The 21,375-nt window shown below is 43.4% G+C and overlaps 1 protein-coding gene and 1 long non-coding RNA gene across 4 annotated transcripts in view; one reads left to right on the top strand and one right to left on the bottom strand.

Annotated features, from left to right (window-relative positions):
* Window positions 1–21,375, top strand: part of LOC116557338 — a 141,356-nt gene that overhangs the window by 6,397 nt on the left and 113,584 nt on the right. The window lies entirely within an intron of this gene.
* The window catches only part of AOAH (acyloxyacyl hydrolase), a 191,842-nt gene continuing 188,907 nt past the window's right edge, over window positions 18,441–21,375 (bottom strand). For 2 of the 3 annotated variants that reach the window (XM_032286786.1, XM_032286785.1), the window contains 2 exons: window positions 19,566–19,780; window positions 18,465–18,845 (listed from right to left, as the gene is read on the bottom strand). In XM_032286786.1, coding sequence (XP_032142677.1) covers window positions 18,833–18,845; window positions 19,566–19,780 — 228 coding nt within the window. In that variant the 3' untranslated portion in view covers window positions 18,465–18,832. Of the gene's footprint in view, window positions 18,846–19,565; window positions 19,781–21,375 lie in introns of all 3 variants that reach the window. The other variant, XM_032286787.1, reaches the window with a different exon arrangement.

The following is a 21,375-nucleotide window of genomic DNA, read 5'->3' as shown; positions in this document are numbered from 1 at the left end:
CTCCGAAGTGGCATTTGAGAAGCGTTGAAAGACTAATTACTTATACTTTTGATAAAGTTAAGGTTTTTATTATTAATTCAGCTTTAGATGTAGTTAAAAATGAGTACAAGTGTATGACATCCTTCTGATAAATTTATGCCAAAGAACTAAGCAGCCCGAAAGGAATGGAGAGCTATTTATTTTTTATAACTATATCCTACTTTATGTTTAATTTATGCAATTACCCAAAACCTGCTTCTTTATTATTATTATTATTACACTTTTAAGTTCTGGGACACATGTGCAGAACATGCAGGTTTGTTACATAGGTATACACGTGCCATGGTGGTTTGCTGCACCCATCAACCTGTCATCTACATTAGATATTTCTCCTAATGCTTTTCCTCCCCTAGCCCCCCATCCCCTGACAAGCCACAGTGTGTGATGTTCCCCTCCGTGCCCATGTATTCTCATTGTTCAACTCCCACATATAAGTGAGAACATGCAGTGTTTGGCTTCCTGTTGCTGTGTTAGTTTGCTGAGAATGATGGTTTCCAGCTTCACCCATGTCCCTGCAAAGGACATGAACTCCTCCTTTTTATGGCTGCATAGTATTCCATGGTGTATGTGTGTCACATATTCTTTATCCAGTCTATCATTGATGGCATTTGGGTTGGTTCCAAGTCTTTGCTATTGTAAATAGTGCTGCAATAAACATATGTGTGCATGTGTCTTTATAGTAGAATGATTTATAATCCTTTGGGTATATACCCAGTAATAGGATTGCTGGGTCAAATGGTATTTCTGGTTCTAGAACCTTGAGGAATGGCCACACTGTCTTCCACAATGGTTCAACTAATTTAAACTCCCACCAACAGTGTATTTCTCCACATCCTTTCCAGCATCTGTTGTTTTCTTACTTTTTAATGATCGTCATTCTAACTGGCATGAGATGGTATCTTATGATTTTGATTTGCATTTCTCTAATGACCAGTGATGATGAACTTTTTTTCATATGTTTGTTGGCCACATAAGTGTCTTCTTTTGAGAAGTGTCTGTTCATATCCCTTGCCCACTTTTTGATGGGGTTGTTTGTTTTTTTTCTTGCAAATTTGTTTAAGTTCCTTGTAGATTCTGAATATCAGCTGTTTGTCAGATGGATAGATTACAAAAATTTTCTCCCATTCTGTCAGTTGCCTGTTCACTTTGATGATAGTGTCTTCTGCTGTGCAGAAGCTCTTTAGCTTAATTAGATCCCATTTGTCAACTTTGGCTTTTGTTGCCATTACTTTTGGTGCTTTAGTCATGAAGTCTTTGCCCAAAACCAGCTTCTACAAGTTAGATCTTTCCAAATTTTCATGTGCTTGCTATCTGCTGCATTGTGGACCAGTCATGCAATATGGAAACTTGCTCCGAAGCTGCATGCTTAACTGTACTAATTATTATATCACAATTACTTTTGCACCAACTGAATATCTCCTGGAGTGCTTCCTGGAGCTGGCAGTTTGCACCTGCCTGGCAGGCGGAGGGGAAGTCACTCAGTGCTCCTCAGTGTCTTTTCCGGGCTCCTGATGGAGTAGAGGGGACTTCTGTGGTCTGGTCATTCCTTGTTTCTTTTCCTTGACTCCATTTATTTGTTGAGTGGTGTTTCCTGAACAAAAGAGATTATAGCTTTTCCTCCTTAAGCTTTGTGACTTGACACTCAAGGGTTGTCTAGAAGTAGTGGAATGCTTTGCTCGGAAACTGCTTGTCTTTTGGAAGATGACCCTGAACTCACTGGTATCATGGAATTTACTCAAAAACAACCATAAACAGTTCACATAAGTTCTTTTATCATAAATTGAAAGCATACATAGGAGGTCTTGGTACTCAATTAACTGGGAAGGGGATTTATAAATTAATAATCAAATGCGGATGTCCTCTGGTTCACGGTTCCTTATCTGAAATTCTTTGGGCTAAATGTACTTTGGAATTCAGAATGTTTTGAATATGTAGAGCTAATGTTATGCATATGCTATCTATTACATAATGCTCTGGAAGGGTCTAGGGCAACTCCCTATAATCAAGCAAGTGATTTTTCTGCAGGGAAACATAAATGTCCACATTAAGTGGGATAAATAAAGCCTAAATCGCCTTATGTCACGGCAGGTCAGGTTGGGCCTCCAAATTGAGCTATGAAACAAATCTTTGGTTGTCAGAACTTTTTGGATTTGGGAAATGTGAATAAGGTAACGTGTACTTGTATTAGGTGCTTTGTGTGTTGTTTCATCTAGTCCTCATAGAAGTGCTGTGTTAAATATAAGGATATAAGAGTACGAGGAGCCTGAGGATCACAGTAGTTAAGTAGCTTTCCTAAGGGTCTGCCGCAGAGCCAACACTCAAACTATGGCCTGGCTCTAAACAGGCTTAATGTTGCATCGGTCTCCACTTTACCAAATTAGTAAAATGCTAAAACTTCAACTTCCTTGCCTATGTTTGGCTTTCTGCCCATATTCTGCACTGTTCTTTATTTTCTTTGGCATCCATGAGAAATAATATGGTTGCATGGTGAACAATTTGTGCAGGGAAAGGCTCTGGGTGGCACCTTTGCAGATCAGCAGACAGGCTTGGGGAGAGAGCAGGGTCGCAGTGCTGGAGAACAAAACAGTCAGCTCTGCAAACGTCAGACTTTCCAGTGGTGGGAGACTCCTGCAGTGCACATGGTCCACACAGCCAGTCAACCTTGATGTCTGCAAAATTATCCGACATGTTAATATTTCTCACTTCCTTTTGCATGTTGTGCACAGCTTGGACTTCTGCTCCTTTGAATGGGGACATCAGAAGTCGCTTGGCTTAATCAAGTTGTCAGCAGGCCAGGGAGGAACCATTGACTTTATTCTGTGAATTGTCTCAGGATGGGAATGAATTAAAATCGTTGTATTTTAAAAGTGTGCTTTCAAGGTAATTCACAAACCACTTTCCTTTTTTTGCATCCTAATTATCCTTTTCTCCGTTCCCTTATTTCTTTCCCTGTGCCAAATTATAACCCAATTTATAGTCTAAAGTTTAGGAGCATGTGATAGTTATATTTTAAAATTATGCTTTCAAGGTAATTCATAAACCATGTTCCTTTTCTGCATCCTAATTATCCTTTTTCTCCTTTCTCTTATTTCTTTCCCTGTGCCAAATTATAACCTATTTATAGTCTAAAGTTTAGAGGTATACAATCTTTTTCTTCCCTGATGTTTCTTTCTTGTAATGAAATCAGTAATTTAGCAAAAGCATGGATGAGAGCTCTTTTTATATGCCTGTAAAAATATTGAAGGACACAATAAACTTCGTAACATTTTAATGGACTAAACCTTTTATAGACTTTCAAGATTTGTTAGAAAAATGATTCATCTATAGAAGTACGTATACCAATATGTCATTCTTAAGGTGCTCTTAAAAATCCCCTTGGCTAATTTTTATGAAGGTAGATAGTAGATACGTACAGTCATGCATTCGCACACCCAGACTTCTATCTATCCATAGTATTTATATGCAATGACATGCACAATCATATGTGTTTCATTCCATGAGTTTTGATAAGTGCATGTATCTGTGTAACTCAAACATTTATCAAAATGAGCCATTATTCCAGAAAATTATTTCATGTTGTTTCCTAGTTAATCGCCAGCCCTCCTATCCCCATATACTTTTCTGATTTTTTGCATCATAGATTAGTTTTACTTGTTCCAGAATTTCATATATATATATATATATATATGCATATATCTATTCAACATATATATATATATTCAGCATAATTTTGAGACTTCTTTATGTTACGTATATCAGTGGTTGTATTTCATGTTTTTATCCATACTGATGGACAACTGAACAGGTTTTAGCTTTTATTAACGAAGCTGCAATGGGCATTGTTGCACAAGTCTTTCCATAGACATGTGATAGTCGATAATTAGGAGAGAGCTTGCTGGGTCATAGGGTAGTGCATAATTTGTTTTATAAGAAGCTTTTCAAGAGTGCTTCTATCTGAGAGTTTTAGTTGCTTCACATCTTTACCAACACTTGCTGCTCTCAATCTTTTCATTTTTGGCCATTCTGATGGGTATGTAGGGGATCTCTCTGACTTTACATTCCATTTAGCTGATAATTAAGAATGTTAAATTTTTTTTTATGTTTTTTTGGACACCTCTATACCTTCCTTTGTGATGTCTTGTTCAAAACTTTATTCATTAAAAACATAAGTTGCTTCTTTATTATTGAGTTATAGGAGTTCTTTAAATATTCTGGAGTCATTGTCAGACCTGTGTTTTGTGAAGGTTTTCTCCCCCTCTGCGGTGTCTTTGAATGATCAAAAGTTTGAACTTTTGTCTAATCTGACAGAATAATGTTAAGTCTTTCTAAAAATGGATTTATCAAGTTCTTTTTCATTTTTGATTATTGTTTTTATGTCTTGTCTAGTAAACTCCTACCTGCCTCTAAACTGGGAAGATATTTTCTTCTAGAAGCTTTTAAAGTTTTGGCTTTTACATTTAATTCTATTATCTATTTTAGATTAGTTTTTACATAAGGTGTGATATAGAGGTAAATATTCATTTTAAAAATCCAGTTGTTCCAATAGCATTTATTGAAAACAGTTTTCTTTTCTCTTGGTTTCTTTGGCACCTTTGTAAAAGACCATAAAATGGGGTGTGTTTCTGGTCACCCTATTCTGCCTCCATTGAGTTAGTTGTGTGTCTTGATGTCAGTAACAAACTGTCTTGATTATTATAATTATATCATACATTTTAAGTCAGGTAGTGAAACATCTCTGTATTTTCTTTCTTTTTTTCCCCCAAAATTGCTTGGCTAGCTTAGGTTCTTTGTATCTCTCTGTATATTTTAGAATCAGCTTCAATCAAAAAAAAAATCCTATATTTAGGATTATATTTAATCTATATATAAATTTTAGTAGAATTGAGAACATTGAGCCTTTAAATTTATGAATATGGCATTAATATATATACATCCATTTATTTAGGTCTCTTAAACTTTCTTTCAGCAAGATACTGTTTTCTCTCTCTCTCTTTCTTTTAAACTTTCAGCAAGATATTATTTTCTCTCTCCTTCCTTCCTTCCCTCCTTCCCTCCTTCCCTCCTTCCCTCCTTCCCTCCTTCCTTCCTTCCTTCCTTTCTTCTTTCGTTTCTTGACACAGCTCCCTCTGTCATCTGGGCTGGAGTGCAATGGTGCGATCTTGGCTCACTGCAACCTCCACCTCCCTGGTTCAAGCGATTCTCCTGCCTCAGCCTCACAAGTAGCTGGATACAGGCATATGATGCGTAATAATCACATCAGGGTAAATGGGGTACCCATCACCTCAAGCATTTATTATTTCTTTGTGTTATAAACATTCCAATTTCACTCTTTTAGTTATTTAAACACTTATAATAGATTATTATTGACCATAGAAACTCTGTTGTGTTACTAAATACTAGATATTTTTTTTTTGAGATGGAGTCTTGCTCTGTCACCCAGGCTGGAGTGCAGTGGCATGATCTTGGCTCACTGCAACCTCTGCCTTACAAGTTCAAGCGATTCTCCTGCCCTGGCCTCCTGAGTAGCTGAGATTACAGGCATGTACCACCAGACTCAGGTAATTTTTGTATTTTTAGTAGAGATGGGGTTTTGCCATGTTGCCCAGGCTGGTCTTGAACTTCCGATCTCAAGTAATCCATCCGCCTTGGCCTCCCAAAGTGCTGGGATTACAGGTGTGAACCACCGTGCCCAGACCCAAATGCTAGATCTTATTTCTTCTGTCTAACTATTTTTTTGTATCTATTAATCATCCCTACTTTCCTTCCCTCCACTGTGCCTAGGATCTGGTAACCATCATTCTACTCTCAATCTTCATGAGTTCAATTGTTTCAATTTTTTAGCTCCTACAAATGAATGAGAACATGTGACATTTGTCTTTCTGTGACTGGCTTATTTCACTTAACATAATAACCTCCAGTTCCATCCATGTTGTGGCAAGTGGCAGCATCTTGTTCCTTTTTATGGCTGAATAGTGCTCCATTGTGTATGTGTAACAACATTTTCTTTATCTATTCATCTGCTGATAGACACTTATGTTGTTTCCAGAATCTTGGCTATTATGAATAGTGCTGCAAAAAAAATGGGAGTGCAGATATTGCTCTGATATACTGATTTCCTTTTTGGGGAGCATATACTTAACAGTGAATTGCTGGATCAGATGATAGCTCTATTTTTAGCTATGAAGAACCTCCAAACTGTTTTCCATAGTGGTTGTACTAATTTACATTCCCACCAACAGTGTATGAGGATTCCCTTTTCTCCACATCCTCACCAACATTTGTTATTGCCTGTCTTTTGGATATAAGCCATTTTAACTGAGGTGAGATGATACCTCTTTGTAGTTTTGATTTGCGTTTCTTTGATGATCTGTGACGTTGAGCACATTTTCATATGTCTGTTTGCAATCTGTATGTCTTCTCTGGAGAAATGTCTGTTCAGATCTTTTTCCCATATTTAAGTTGGATTATTAGAATTTTTTCCTGTAGAGTTGTTTGAGTTTCTTATATATTCTTGTTATTAATCTCTTGTCAGATGGATAATTTGCAAATATTTTCTCCCATGCTGTGGGTTGTCTCTTTGTTGATTGTTTCTTTTTCTTTTTCTTTTCTTTTTTTGAGACAGAGTCTCACTCCATTACCCAGGCTGGAGTGCAGTGCCCTAATCTCGGCTTACTGCCACCTCTTCCTCCTGGGGTCAAGTGATTCTCGGGCCTCAGCCTCCTGAGTAGCTGGACAGGTGCACACCACCACACTCAGCTAGTGTTTGTATTTCTAGTAGAGACAGGGTTTCACCATACTGGCCAGGCTGGTCTTGAACTCCTGACCTCAGGTGATCTGCCCACCTCAACCTCCTGAAGGACTGGGATTACACTGTGAGCCACCGTGCCTGGCCTGTTGATGGTTTCCTTTGCTGTACAGAAGCTTTTAAACTTGATGTGATCCCATTTGTCTGTTTTTGCTTTGGCTGCCTATGCTTGTGTGGTATTACTCAAGGAATCTTTGCCCAGATCAATGTCCTGGAGAGTCTCTCCAATGTTTTCTTTTAGTTGTTTCATAGATTGAGGTCTTCTGCATTTGGATATCCACTTAGCCATCTGTCATTTCATGTTGTCTCCTTTTTCCCTTAGAGCCCTTAGCATACTGGTTACAGTTATTTTGAGTTCCTAGTTTAATAGCTCTAACATCCCTGTCATATCTGAGTGTGCTCTGATGCTTGCTCTGTCTCTTCAAACTGTTTTTGCCTGTTAGTGTGCCTTGTACTTTTTTGTTGAGAGTCAGTCATGACATATCTAGTACTAATTCAGTTGGGCCCGGCATGGTGGCTCAGGCCTGTCATGCCAGCATCTTGGGAGGCTGAGGAGGGAGGATTGCTTGAGGTCAGGAGTTCCAAACCAGCCTGGGCAACATAGTGGGGCCCTGTCTATACAAAAACCAAAATGAAACACCCCCACCTCCCGCCCGCCACCCCACCACTTCTATTGGATGTTTCTGCTTCTGGGTTTCTGCTTCAGTGAGTTGGAATTCTCTGCATCTGCCTCTCTTTCCAATGTTTAGGAAATGATTTGCCCCGTGACTTCAAATCTCTGACAGATCTAAGAAGGGTTGTTGATTTTCAGCCTGTCTAACCTTTCTCTTGTTAGGATGGAGTAACAACTTTCAAACTCATTACATACTGGAAGAAAACAGAAACCTCTCAGTGTAGTTTTAAATTACATTTATCTAATTATAAGTGAAGTTGAACACATTTTTATATTTTTTTATGTGTAAGGTGCCTTTGATTTTCTCTGAACTTTGGCCATTCAATTCTTCTGCCAATTTAAAAACTGAATTATTGGCTTCTTTCTTCTTGTTTTTTAAGAGCTCTTTATGTCCCAGGGAGATTAGCTCTTCATTTATGAAATTGGGAATGTGTGCCCCCATTTTGCCACCTGACTTTATACTCTACTTATGGCATGTTTTCACCTTTCAAAACCTTTTAAGAAGTCAACTTACTAATATTTAAATGGTTTCTGGGCTGGGTGCGTTGACTCACTCCTGTAACCCTAGCACTTTGGGAGGCTGAGGGGGGTGGACTCCTTTTAGCTCAGGAGTTTGAGACCAGCCTGGGCAACATGGTGAAACCCCATCTCTACAAAAAATACAAAAATTAGGCGAATGCTGGTGGTTTGCACCTGTAGTCCCAGCTACTCAGGAGGCTGACGCTAGAGAATCTCTTGAGCCTAGGAAGCCGAAGTTGGAGTGAGCCAAGATCTTGCCACTGAACTACAGCCTGGGCAACAGAGTGGGACTCTGTCTTGAAAACAAACAAACAAACAACAAAAAATGATTTCTGGATCCTGAGTCAGGCATGAATTCTAAAAGAGTTTGGAAAAGCATAATGTTATAGAGGAATTATTTTATTATTACTATTTAAAACACCATTTGCCATAACCGCTCTGTCTCCCAAGGGGGTGGCATCCTTTCCCTCCAGAGCAGAGTTTTTGGCAGCCCCTCCTTGCCCTGACTAATGAATCATTTAATGTGAAAAGAGAGTCCTCAGAGGAACAACGTCATGAGAGAAGAAATAATTTGGTCTGCACAACGATAAAGACTGTGTAAGTTTCAAGGAGTGCCTCCCTAAGGGCCTCAAGGGAGGAGTGGAGGGAGAGGAGGAGCCATGAGCAGTGTGGTGGGGCCGGCTGCAGAGGAGGGGCACAGTGGAAAATTCCAGGATGGGGTGCTAAAAGGCAGGGACACGTGACTGACTTCCAGTTTTAGGTCATCTGCTATTTTGTGCTGCAGGATAACTTTCTACATTATATCCAAACCATCATTAAGTATGCACTGGCACAGCCAACAAGAAAATGGGATAAGGTATGGTCAAGAAAGCAGAAGAGGTCAAATGTGGTGGCTCACCCTGTAATCCCAGCATTTTGGGAGGCCGAGGCTGGAAGATTGATTGAGCCCAGGAGTTAGACACCAGCCTGGATAACATAAAGAGAAGAGGTCAATACAAAAACTATAAAGAACATTTAGCTGAAGGTGGTGGTGTGTGCCTGCAGTCCCCATTTTGGGAGGCTAAGGCAGGAGGATTGCTTGAGCAGGGGGTCAGGGGAGGGGGGTCAAGTCTGCAGCATGCTGTGATTGTACCACGTCACTCTAGACAGAAATAAAGCAGAAGAAGCCTAAAGTGGATTTCCAGCAAGGAAGATAAGAAGGTGCAGTTTGGATCTGACTCAAGAGTAATTGTGAGGCAATTTCTTTCCCCAAAATAGCCCAGAGCAGTGGTTTCCCACCTGAGCTGCACAATAGAATCACCCGGCGAGCACTTTGGAACCACAGATGCCTCAGATTTTACCTTGCCAGTTAAATTCGATGCTCTCTGTGTGGGACTCGGGTGTCACAAGAGTTTTGAAAGTTCCCAGGTTATTCCAATGTGCTGCCATAATTGAAAACCACTGTCTACATCAGTGCTTCCCCAACTTTAACGTGCAAACGAATCACTTGAAGATATTGTTTAAATGCAAATTATGATACAGTAGTAGGCAGGCCTGAGATTTTGCATTTTTAATAAACTTCCAGGTGATGCTATTGATGCTGGTCTGAGGACCACATTTTGAGTAGCAAGTGATAGAGGTAGCGGACATGTGGGTTCCACATATTGCCAAATTGGCTTCCAGAAGGTTCTAATTTACACTTTGTAGAGATTGCTACTTGTCCTTCTATATCTATCCTCCCTTCTCTCCTGGTAATAGAACTGCCTTTTTTCAGTTATCCGCTTGGCTAGACAAACATTTTTAGCTTTCTTTAAAGCTGCATGGCCATGGGACTGAGCTGGCCTCCTGGGGTGAAAGTAGAAGTTGCATCTTTAAGGAAGGAAGGGTGGCCTTTGCTCTCTCCTTCCCTCTTCCTGCTGGCTCAAATGCAGTCCTGGTGGTGTTGCTCGGGATGCTGTCTTGAATCACAAAATAGAAGTTACCTGCTGAAGGTGGCGGCAGCAGAGAGAAGGAGTCAACATAGAGTCCTGTCTGATGAGCCTTGCACCACCCACCACTGGGTGTCCTTTATGTGAGAAAAATAGCCTATTTTTTTTTTTTAATAGAAAAACCCTGCCAGGCCTGGTGGCTCACATCTATAATCCCAGCACTTTGGGAGGCCGAGGCGGGCGAATCATGAGGTCAAGAGGTCGAGACCATCCTGGCCTACCTGGTGAAACCACGTCTCTACTAAAAATACAAAAATTAGCTGGGCATGGTGGCACATGCCTGTAGTCCCAGCTACTCAGGAGGCTGAGACAGGAGACTCATTTGAACCCAGGAGGCAGAGGTTGCAGTGAGCTGAGACAGCACCACTGCACTTCTGCCTGGGTGACAGAGCAAGACTCTATCAAAAAAAAAAAAAAAAGAAAAACCTATCATTACTCTGGATTTTACCCACAAGCAGCTGAACCTAATCCTAAAGACGCGTATGCCCTCCAGTAGACTAGGAATATGTCGGTATGTTTCCCTCTATGACCACCATGCAGGAGCTGAATCTTGAAAGAGGAGGAGCATTCCACTTTCCTGGAGGAAACAGCCTATGGAAAGGCATGGAGCTGTGAGAGGGCAAGCCTGGGTTTCAGTTCACTGTCGCTGCATAAACCCCCCCTCGGAAACTCAGAGGCTTGAAACAGGAAGAGTGCATGTATCCCATGGTTCTATGGGTTGGCTGGGCTCGAGCTGGGCTGGAAGGTCCAAAACTCTGCTTCACACTTTTGAGTCCTCGATGTGGGCTGAGGTACCTCGGTTTCTTTCCATGCAGCCTTTCTCCCTCATGTGGTGTCTTATCCCCCAGGGTTTCTTTTTCAGGGGCATAGCCTGGATATCCCCACATTGATGAAGGAGTTAAGAAGCAATCACTTAGGCAGATAGTAAGGGTCTGGGAGTCCCTGGTAAGTCTTTTCTCGTTAATGAAAAGCAGCCCCAAATCATTTTCTAACAAAGAACAGCCTGTAAGTCGAGCTGCAGACATAGATAAGCAAGCTGGGAGCCTGCATGGGTGAATGCTGGCGGGAATTAGGGACTACACATGTTCAAGATGGCGGCTCCATCTTCCCTTCTCTTTGTCAGCCACGTGTACAGTAAAGAGCAGACAAGATGGCGCTGATCAACTAAAAAGCCCATTTGCATAATATGAATAGGGTGGGGTGACCAGCCTCCCGAGGTATGTAAATATCATACTTGACGAAACCAATCTGTGAGCCCTTAGTAAATCAAGAGACAGCCTTCTCCAGCCTATCTATAAAATCTGCTGCCTCTCCCCGTTTTGGATGTCTTTCTCCCTCTCTCTGTCTCTCTGTCTCTCTCTCTCTGTCTGTCTCTCTCTCTTCTCACTCTCTTGGAGCTGCTCATCTCTCCTTCTATTAAACTTTCCACTCCTTAACCCACCCACGTGTTTGCATCCTGAATTCTTCCTGGAGTCGGGGGAGACAACAAACCCCAGGGTATATACTACAGACAACGCAGCCTTTCAACATGGTGGCTCTGAGATTAAAAGAGTGCAGAGGGCAGCTTCACTCCTAAGGGTAAGGCCTGGGTGTGGCAGTCTCACTTGCACTTCCTTCTCTAGGCCAGCCCAGCTTCAAGGGGTGGGAATAGTTGTGCCTCCCATTGGAGGAGCAGCAGGCACTCACGGCAGGGTGGCCATTGTTGGCAGCCAGCTTTGGAGACTTACCTACAGCCCGTGTTTTGTAATGACAAGCTTCCTTCCTGTGACGGGGATGCAGGATCAAAGAAGCAATGGGCGGGAGAAGAGAGCCTGCAGAGACATGGCTCTGCAGGTGATGCGTTTGGGGTTTATGTTATAGGCAAAGCTGACTCTAGCACATGTGGTGGTCAGACCACACCCTGGTTATAATGCTGCTAAGAGCCACTGTTCATTCACCACTCAGCATGTTTTACAAACGTCATCTTCATAATAAATGCTGGGTAGCCTAGACGCTAGGGGCAAGAACCCTGGAGCCAAATGGCTTGCCTCCAACTTCATAACTCATCACAGTATTATTATTGAGACAGGGTCTCACTCTGTTGCCCAGGCTGGATTGCAGTGGTGCGGCCGTTGAACTGGGCTCAAGCGATCCTCCTGTGTAGCTGAGAATATAGGTATACCACCAAGCCTGGCTGATGTTTTATTTTTGTGCAGGGCCTCACTATGTTGTCCAGACTGGTCTCAAACTCCTGGGCACAAGCGATCCTGCCTTGGCCTCCCAAAGTGCTGGGATTGCCCTGACTCATCGTGTATTAGCCCGGAAGTCTCAGGCAAGTCACTTAATTGTTCTCAGACTCCTATCTGTAAAAGTAGGGAATCATGTGGTTGCTGTAAGGGTTAAGGGCGATCATATATGCACTCTGCTTGGCACTTAGCCCTCCGTAAGCATTAGCTCTTGTTAATGCTCACAACGGTGCTGGAAAAGGTACTATTGCTCCCATTTTAAAGAGGAGGTAACTGAGGCACCAGGAGCTTAAGGCTTCCAAAGCCTGTTGCTTCATGAATTCCCACTGATTGTGTTTCCATGTGTCCCCAGCTCCAGGAGGCAGCTGCACAGAATTGTGTTCTTTTCATGAGACTTATATGAGCCTGGAGTTTCTACCTGTCCTTGAAGAGTCCTCTGCTCCCCTTCAGCCTCGCTCAACCTCCTGGCTCCAGCTGATATTTGCAGAGAATCACTGTAATAATATTAACAGCTGGGGGCTTTTTTGAGCCTGTGCAAAGTGTGCATCTTGGAGGGCAGAGTCCTCAGGTGAAACTGAGAGTCTCTGGGGTCTGAAGCTGCCTTGTGCCTGGACCAGTCATGGAAGCCCTTAGTGCGTCCTCTCAGCCATCCTTCTGCTGAGGTTTATTGACTGGCGCTTTGTGAACCTGTGAGTTACATTTGCAGCCTGAGGCTGGAAGGCTTCCTATAACTGCTCCATGTAATTAATTGTAAACAAAGCAGCCAGCCAGGAGCACAATACCCAAAGAAATCCTTAGCAAGCCTCTTCAGTTTTCCTCTGCCTTTCCATCCATCCAAGAGCTTCAGAAGTGTAATCCTCCTTAACGACCGATTCATGATGATGAGCCCATTATTTTTGATATTGCAGTTTTAAGAAGTGACCCAGAAAACAGGCTTTAAAAGCAACCTCTTCCCACTCCCCTTTACTCTAAGCAAAGGCTCAGATTAAAAGAACCTTAGCTTGTATGAATATTTATGCTAGAGCCTCTGCCAAATCAGATTAGGGGAGTTCATCCCGCCAGGCAAACATGGATTCTGTACTCAGATTTAATGAGAAACTGACATGTTAATAGCATATTGATGCATCCATCCATCAGGAAATTCATACAACACAACAAATATGCATAGCATATCTTGGGGCCCAGGAGAGATGCTGTCTTTGTCACTTTTGGTTCTACCAGGAAAGCTGCTGTTATAATAAAAGGGGTTCCAAAGACATTCTGCCTCACACCAAAGACGAGGGTTGGGAATTCTGGTCTTAATATACCTGGGAAATCCCTCCTTGACACTGCCAGGGAGTGTGTTAGACAAAGGCTAATTCCTCTAAACAGCATCTTCCAAGGTGCTTCTGAAGAACTGGACTCCATAGGGTGTTAATAGGTATCATGTGAGCAAAAAGCTTGGGTCAAAATGTTGGGTGAATGATGAGCTGAGCCAACGTTTTTACTGCAGAACTTCCACTCTGTGACTTTCCAGGAAGCAGATAAATTATGCTGTGCATCCAAACTTTTTAGACTGTGGAGTTCTTCCTTCTCAAAGCACTGCCCCCCCAAAGCATACAACCTTTTTGTGCCATGCAGCCCCTTGGCAGGTTGGGGAAGCCTGAGGATCGCTTCTCAGAGTAACATTTTCGTTTTATTTTATTTTAGACAGGATCTTTCTCTGTCACCCAGGCTGGAGTGCCGTGGTGAGATCATGGCTCACTGCAGCCTCGAACTTCCAGGCTCAAACCATCCTCCTGCCTTAGCCTCCTACGTAGCTGGGACCACAGGCATGGGCCACTGCACCTGAGTGATCTTTTTGATTTTTCGTAAAGACAGGATCTCACTGTGATACTCAGGCTGGTCTGGAACTCCTGAGCTCAAGCAATTTTTCCACCTTAGCCTTCCAAAGTGCTGGGATTACAGGGGTGAGCTACTATACCCAGCCAGAATAACGTTTTTAAAACAAACAACAAAAAACCCCAAAAAACCCAAAAAGCAAAAAAAACCACATAAGGTTACAAAGAAAACCAATTCTATTGAAATAGAATATTAAAGAATATTTTGAGATATTAAAAAATGAACATGTACGAATATATGTGCTTCTTTTGAATGTTAAATTGAAGCAGGAGTGGCCGCAAGAAACAGACCCCTCGGACACTGAACTAGAAAGGAAAGGGTTTTCTTATTACGGCCCCGGGAGAAAGGCTTTATGTTTTGTCCAAATGGCCAAGCTCCCCTAACAAAGAGAAGCTCTGCCTTTATATAGGCTTACGCTGTAGATATTGCACTTGAAAGGATCTTAGGTTTACAGCCTTAGAAATTACAAGTGAAAGGGTCTTGGGTTTATAGATTTAGAAATCACATATCAAAGGGTCTTGGGGTTACAGCTTTAGAAATCACATATGAAAAGGTCTTGGGGTTACAGTTTTAGGGATTACATGTGAAAGGGTTCTGGTCTCTGGATGGAGGAGTGGGTTGGGGGTTTGATCTTGTTTAAGTAAAAACAATGTCTTCCAGAGAGATTCCCCCATACCACGCCTGCTATCTTATAGGAAGGTGATTCAGTAGGCTCCGCCAGTTGGCCAGCCTTTTCTTCTATTGAAATGCAGTGTGGAGGTCAAGGGGGAGGTGATCCCAGATGCCTGGGTCTCCTTCGTCAAAATAACAAGATCCAGAGTTGGTTCTAATAACTACAGTTGTTTTGAAATATTGATGACTGTAAATGATATTTCTAGATGTAGTTGATCCTCATTGTTTGCTGATAACATATTTGTGAATTTGCCTCCTTGCTAAAATGTATTTGTAACCTGAATGTATATTCACGGCACCTTTGCAGTCCTCAGTGCCCACGCACAGAACAATGATAAATTTGAGTTGCCCAACTGCCACATTCCCCAGCTGAGATTGGTTGGCAAGGTGGTTTGGACTTCCTTTTTTTTTGGTTTGAAACCAAGTTTTAATCTCGTTGCCCAGGCTGGAGTGCAATGGCACAACCTCAGCTCACTGCAACCTCTGCCTCCCAGGTTCCAGCGATTCTCCTGCCTCAGCCTCCAGAGTAACTGAGGTTATAGGCACATACCATCACGCACGACTAGTATTTTGTATTTTTAGTAGAGACGGTGTTTCCCTATGTTGGCCAGGCTGGTCTTGAACTCCTGATCTCAGGTGATCCACTCTCCTCGACCTCCCATAGTGTTAGGATTACAGGCATGAGCCACTGCACCCAGCCAAGTTTTGCCTTCTTGTTTCAGCTCTAATGCTGCAAACCTGTGTCCTCTTCACAGTATATTTAGTGCCACATTTTCGGCATTTTGTGCTTTTTCCTGGTGATGTTGCTGTTGAAAATGGCCATGAAGGGCAGTGCTGAAGTGCTGTCTAGTGCTGCTAAGAGCTGTGTCACAGAAGGCTGCGATGCACCTCGTGGAGAAAATCACCCCAGTGGTAGATGAGCTCTTTACAGAGCTGTTGCCTGTGAGGTCAATGTTAATGAATCCACTGTATATCAAATAAGGTGTCTTTTCAACAAAAACCCACAAGTTATGTATTGATTGGTTGGTGAAAACATTGAGACCGTAGGTTCACAGGAACCTCGCCTTGTACTTCCCCCAAGGACAATGGTTCAGTATGTGCTAATTCAGTGTTCACGGCAGCTTTATAGAACATAACTGCGACGAAAAATAAGAATCAACAGTATCTGCAACAACTGCAATGTGATGTGAAAATATTTGTGACAAAGACTAATTCAGCTGCATTTTGTTAGCTACATTCATTATGAAGTGATATTGTTAATTTTAGCATTAGCATTTAGAAGACAGTGAAGACTTACGTTTTTCCCATTCAAGTTTACAGGCACTCTTAATTCTGGGGATCCCTAAGGACCCTAGTTAAGAATATTTTCTCTAGTGAAATTAAATCAGTGACAGGGAGCAGGGACGGATAGGGAAACTAGTGCGGATTTCGGGGAGATTAAGGTCCAGTTACACTGTGTATCAATAAAAGGCCCATGTAGAGATTTTTATCTGATCTGCTTTTTCTGGGGAACTGACTTTTTTTTTTTCCACTAGGGCCTAAACCCAAAAAGGCTCAGCATGAAATGAACAAATGCCAACAGTGGGTGGAAATAGAAATTTTGGTAATTATTCATGTGGCAAATGGTGAGCTCCACTTCAATAGTGAAGGGCAAGCCAGGTCTCTCCTCTGATAACAGGAGAGAGTTTTTTTTTTTTTTTTTTTTTTTTTTTTTTTTTTTTCTGAGACAGGGTCTCGTTCTGTCTCCCAGGCTGGAGAGTGGTGCGGTCTGGGCTCACTGCAGTCCTGACCTCCCGCTGGGCTGAAGTGATCTTCCCAAGTAGCTGGGACCACAGGCGTGTGCCACCACGCCCAGCTAGTTTTTGTATTTTTTGTAGAGACAGGGTATCACCATGTTGTCCAGTCTGATCTTGAACTCCTGAGCTCAAGCAACCCACCCACCTCGGTCTCCCAAAGTGCTGGGATTATAGGTGTGAGCCACAGTGCTCGGCTGGGGGAGAGAAATTATAACAGAGTTTTGGGGTGTCTAGATGAAGATCACACAGGAGCCCCAAGTCCCCTCACCAAGCGCGCCCAAAGAGAAAGGTGCCTCTGATGGCTTTTCTTTCTTACTCTTCTCACCATGAGGAGCGAGGAGCATGATTCAATGGGTCTAATTCAAATGTGTCAAAAAAGAGGCTGCTAAATTTGCTTTTAAATAGCAAGAAATAACAGGGTGACCTGGAGGGCAACACTAACTTCTCATTCATTTATTCATTCAGTGCTATTTCTTGTGCATCTGCAGTGGCCAGGCATTGTGTTGGGGGGATGGATACAGGAGTACACGTGAACGGCCAGGTACCGATCTCATGGAGCCTCAGTTTGGGTTCCGGTGTTTCTCTCCATAGCCCCTGCAGGAATGGGGAGATGGGGAGGGCTACATGCCACCCTAGGAAAGCCCTTCAGGTGCCTCTCAGTGGACAACACTCATATACCATCATTCCGGAAAACTCGAGGCTGAAGACAGTAGTTCAAGGGGCACCAGTGCAGAAATAAGGGATAGGCGCTCTTGTAAGTATGCAAAGCACAGGGACAGGGCATTCTCAAGCCAGAGAGAAAGACGGTCAAATCTCAAAGAAGGAATGTGTCTGGAGCATAGAATATGCAGGCAGAAGTGAACGGACCTTGCTCAGGTTCCTGATCCAGGGGAGAAGGCCTGACCTCAGACTCCAGTTTTGCAGACAATGGTGCTATTTAGTATTGGTTTCTATGTAGTATTTATTTGCGGTATTTGTGTTTGCTGAAAAAGTGAGATGGGGTCACCGTCCTCTTCCATCCCTTGATTCCTTGGTGCTGTGCCTCAGGTAAGATCAGAGCTCAGGACCTGGGTACCTCTGTTTTCCTGCCTGAGCCCATTCAGAAGATGGAACTAGTCAGATGATTCCCCGAGGTTGTGGGTGGTCAGGCCTAAGAGAATTTACACAGTCTTTTTTAGAGGGGTGGGAGTGACAGGTTCAGAGAAGACATGTAGGGAGGGAGAAGGGAGGTGGTCAGGCCAGGGGACTCTCCCTTTACTCTGGAGTCTTCACATATTAAATAAGTATACTTGGGGTATCTATCACCTTAAATATTTGTCTTTTCTTTATGCTAGAAACATTGAAATTATTTTCTTCTGGCGATTTAAAATGAATGGTACAAGAGCATTTTGTAAACTATAGTCACCCTACTGACCTATCAGACACTGGGCCTTTTTTCTTTTATCTAACTGTACATTTATACCCACTAATCAACTCATAAAACATTTGAAAGGAAAAAAATTGTATTGTCATTTTTATGAACTTTGCAAGGTTATGGTACTAGTCAACTTTTAAACATTCATAATTTGTTGTGATTTCTTTCCTCATTCTAAACGTGCATTCGAGTTCATATCTAACTTTGTATTTGTAGTTTGGTGTTATTTTTTTCAAGGGGGCCTCATGAAACCTGCTCTGCCCCTTGTGTGAGTCCTTGGCAGCTGGCCAGATGCCTGCATAGGAGGAGCCTCAGCTCGTCAGGCCATTTTTAAGACGTCAGCAACACAGGGAGGATCAGTCCCTGTTTTGCCAAGACCCTGGGCGAATTGCTGAACATTGTTGGACTTCTTAAGTGTTTTTAGAAGCTCCTTTTAGAACAATTAGCTCTAAAGGGCACAGATACTCTCTTGCTTGGAATGGCACCCAAAGCACTTTATTAAAGGTTATTTCAGGAACAACAGGAGGGTTACTGATCCCAGAAGCACACAGCATTGCACCATCATCCAGATATGCTCTTCATTGAGAGAAAGGCATTTTGCAAAGATGCTGCTGAAGGAGAGTCCTTTGGGCCTGTGATGTAGCAGCCCCCATAGGGTTTGTGGAATGCGTTTACCGAAGCCTCTGCCTCCATGTGCTCCCCAGGGGTGTGTGCTCCTGAGATGCTCAGTGCCCCCCTTGGTCTCCAAACACCTCTTTAATCTGAGGGTTGAATGGATTCTCCTTTCCCAGGACTTGGGGCCACTGAAGCTGCACCTTCTCCCATAAGCGATCTGCCAACATCAGCAAAGCCACCTGTGAGAGAGAACCCAAAGGAGGAGGAAAAGGGAAATTAGGATGAATCACTTACCAACAAGATTTCCTACATGCTGTCTGCTAGAGACAGCCTCTAGGGTGTCACCCTGACTCCTGCGCCCACTTCTCTGTATAATCTCCTGGCGGTGGGATGTAGGAGTTCAGTCAGGGTCGTGGGGAAAAATAATGGACACAAACCTTTCTGAAGGCTGGAGGGTCTTGCAAAAGCCTCGGAATAGGATTTGGCTGAAGGCAGCCAGATTCTCTTATCCAGTGCCTGAAAGCTGAAGTTAGATAACTAGGGGATGTAAAGAAAGTGATCTAGATAAGTTAGTTTACTTAGGCCTCTGAACCTGGCCTTTAATCATCTGTAAGACTGCTCTCTCGGGAAGGGTGACCATGTTAATTATCCACAAGTGTGTTGACTCAAAGCCTTTGTCATTAAATCTATACTGAATAAATGCCTGCAGCGCCAGCTTGTGAGGGCCGCGGCTGCTAACTCTTTACAGCACCCTCCTCAGTGTCTGGGAGTGGCCTGGACCCCTAGCCCACTCTTTCACCAGATATCTATGTCTGATTGCATTAGTTCATCTGTCACTGGGTTGGGGTCTGCAGGTCAGACCCGACAGCAGGACCCATCACTTGGTTCTAACAGAGGAAGTGTGGCCATGGTGAGGAGATGCCACCTCAGTGATAGTGTCACATTGTGTGAGGCTTGACCTTGCTAGTAACTTGCTTTGGAGGCTCTCCTTTCTGGGCTGGAGCTGATGGTGACCCAGCTGCCATCCAGCCTGAAGCTGGTTCCTCAGTCCTGCAACCTCACAGCAATGAATCTGCCAACAGCCTGAGTGAGTTTGAAGGCAGTTCTTCTCCAGACAGGTCTCCAGATGAGAACGTGGCCTGGATGCCACATCTTGATTTTCATTTGTGAGACCCTAAGCGAGGACCCAGTTAAACTGTGACCCACAGAAGCTGTGAGATCATAAGTGTGTATTGTGTTAAGCTGCAAAGTTTGTGGAATTTGTTTTTTCAGTAATAGATTACAAATTCACTTTTTCAGAAATCTACTTACTCATTTACCTGTGGACAGCTGATATTTACTGCAGGCCTGAGGCTTGGGTTTTAGAGATGAGCATGGTGTGTTTTTCCTTTAAGAAAGTCCTGGTAAGGTAACCAGACATGCAAAATGACACCACCAAGCCCACAGGGAGGGCTGGGAGGAGAATGCACACACCAGAAAGGGAAGAGGTGCCACTTCCGTTGGCTGGGAGAAGGGATGGGATTTCTCTGAAGAAGGTGGTAGCTGAGATGAATTTCCTAGGAGTTGCCCAGATATATGATGTCGGGAAACAGTGCAATGGTAGAGGACCCAGTGTGTGCAAAGGCTCAGAGCAGTGGGAGAGAATGGCATGGTTGGGGAACTACAGGTGCTGGGAGTGGAGGCTGGCTGGGTACCTGACTGGGGGTGTATCTTGGCAGGCTGTGAGTGCATGGAGTCCAGCCACAGCACCAGAGGGGAATTTGCTTAATGCACAGCAGGCTCGACTCTGGCTCTCCCAGCCTGAGGCTTGCTGTCTGGTTCTGTCACTGCATGTCAGGTTTCCCTTTATCCATGACGTTAGCTGGGTCCATTCTTGGTTGTCCAGTGTCTGGCTTGTCATTAACATGCCTTTGAAGAGGACACTCTTTCTCTGCAGACAATGCCCTCATTTAGCAAATAGGAGCTGGCCAGGCCTGCAGGCTCCAGATGGCTCCAACTCAACAGTGGTTTTCAGTGCTGGGCCGTAGGAGAAATGTGATTGCTGAAGGCCTCCCAGAGGGAAGACATTGCTCAGGAGGGATGCTCCACAGGGCAGCTCGCAGTCCCCTTCCTAATAGGCAGCGTGGCCAACTCGGGTCTGGGCCCAGCCCTCTCATCTGCACATTGCGTGGGTGACAGTACGTGATCCAAAGTCCTTTCTGTGTCCAACTGTGTGTGAGATTTTAGTAGTTAGAAAAAACTAGGACTGATCGAGTCACTGCATCAGGTCCCTGGCATTTTAATGTGTTCTGAGCCTTCTGAGGTGGATGCAAACTTCCACTCGTCCTGCTGTGTAATCTCGGTCATATCCATGCAGTGTCTCTCCCACGGCATAATGCACACATACACCACACCCCTCACAACCCCACACCACACATATATACATCACACACACCCCACCAACACCACATACAAACACCACACACACACCACACACTACACTTACATATATTACATACACCCCCACACACCACACACAAACACCACACACACCCCCCACACACATACACCACACCCCTCACAACCTCACACCACACATACATACATCACACACACCCCATAAACACCACACACAAACACCACCCATACCACACACCAACCCCTTATAACCCCACACCACACACACCACACAGAGAAACATCACAAACACGACGTCCCTCAAAACCCCACATCACACATACATCACACATACCCTCCACATGTCACGCACAGAAACACCACACACACCCC

The sequence above is a fragment of the Sapajus apella genome, unplaced genomic scaffold (genome assembly GCF_009761245.1).
Source record: "Sapajus apella isolate SASKATOON/1434 unplaced genomic scaffold, GSC_monkey_1.0 scaffold19, whole genome shotgun sequence".
Taxonomy (NCBI): Eukaryota; Metazoa; Chordata; class Mammalia; order Primates; family Cebidae; genus Sapajus; species Sapajus apella.
This window is presented reverse-complemented; position numbering and strand designations above follow the sequence as displayed.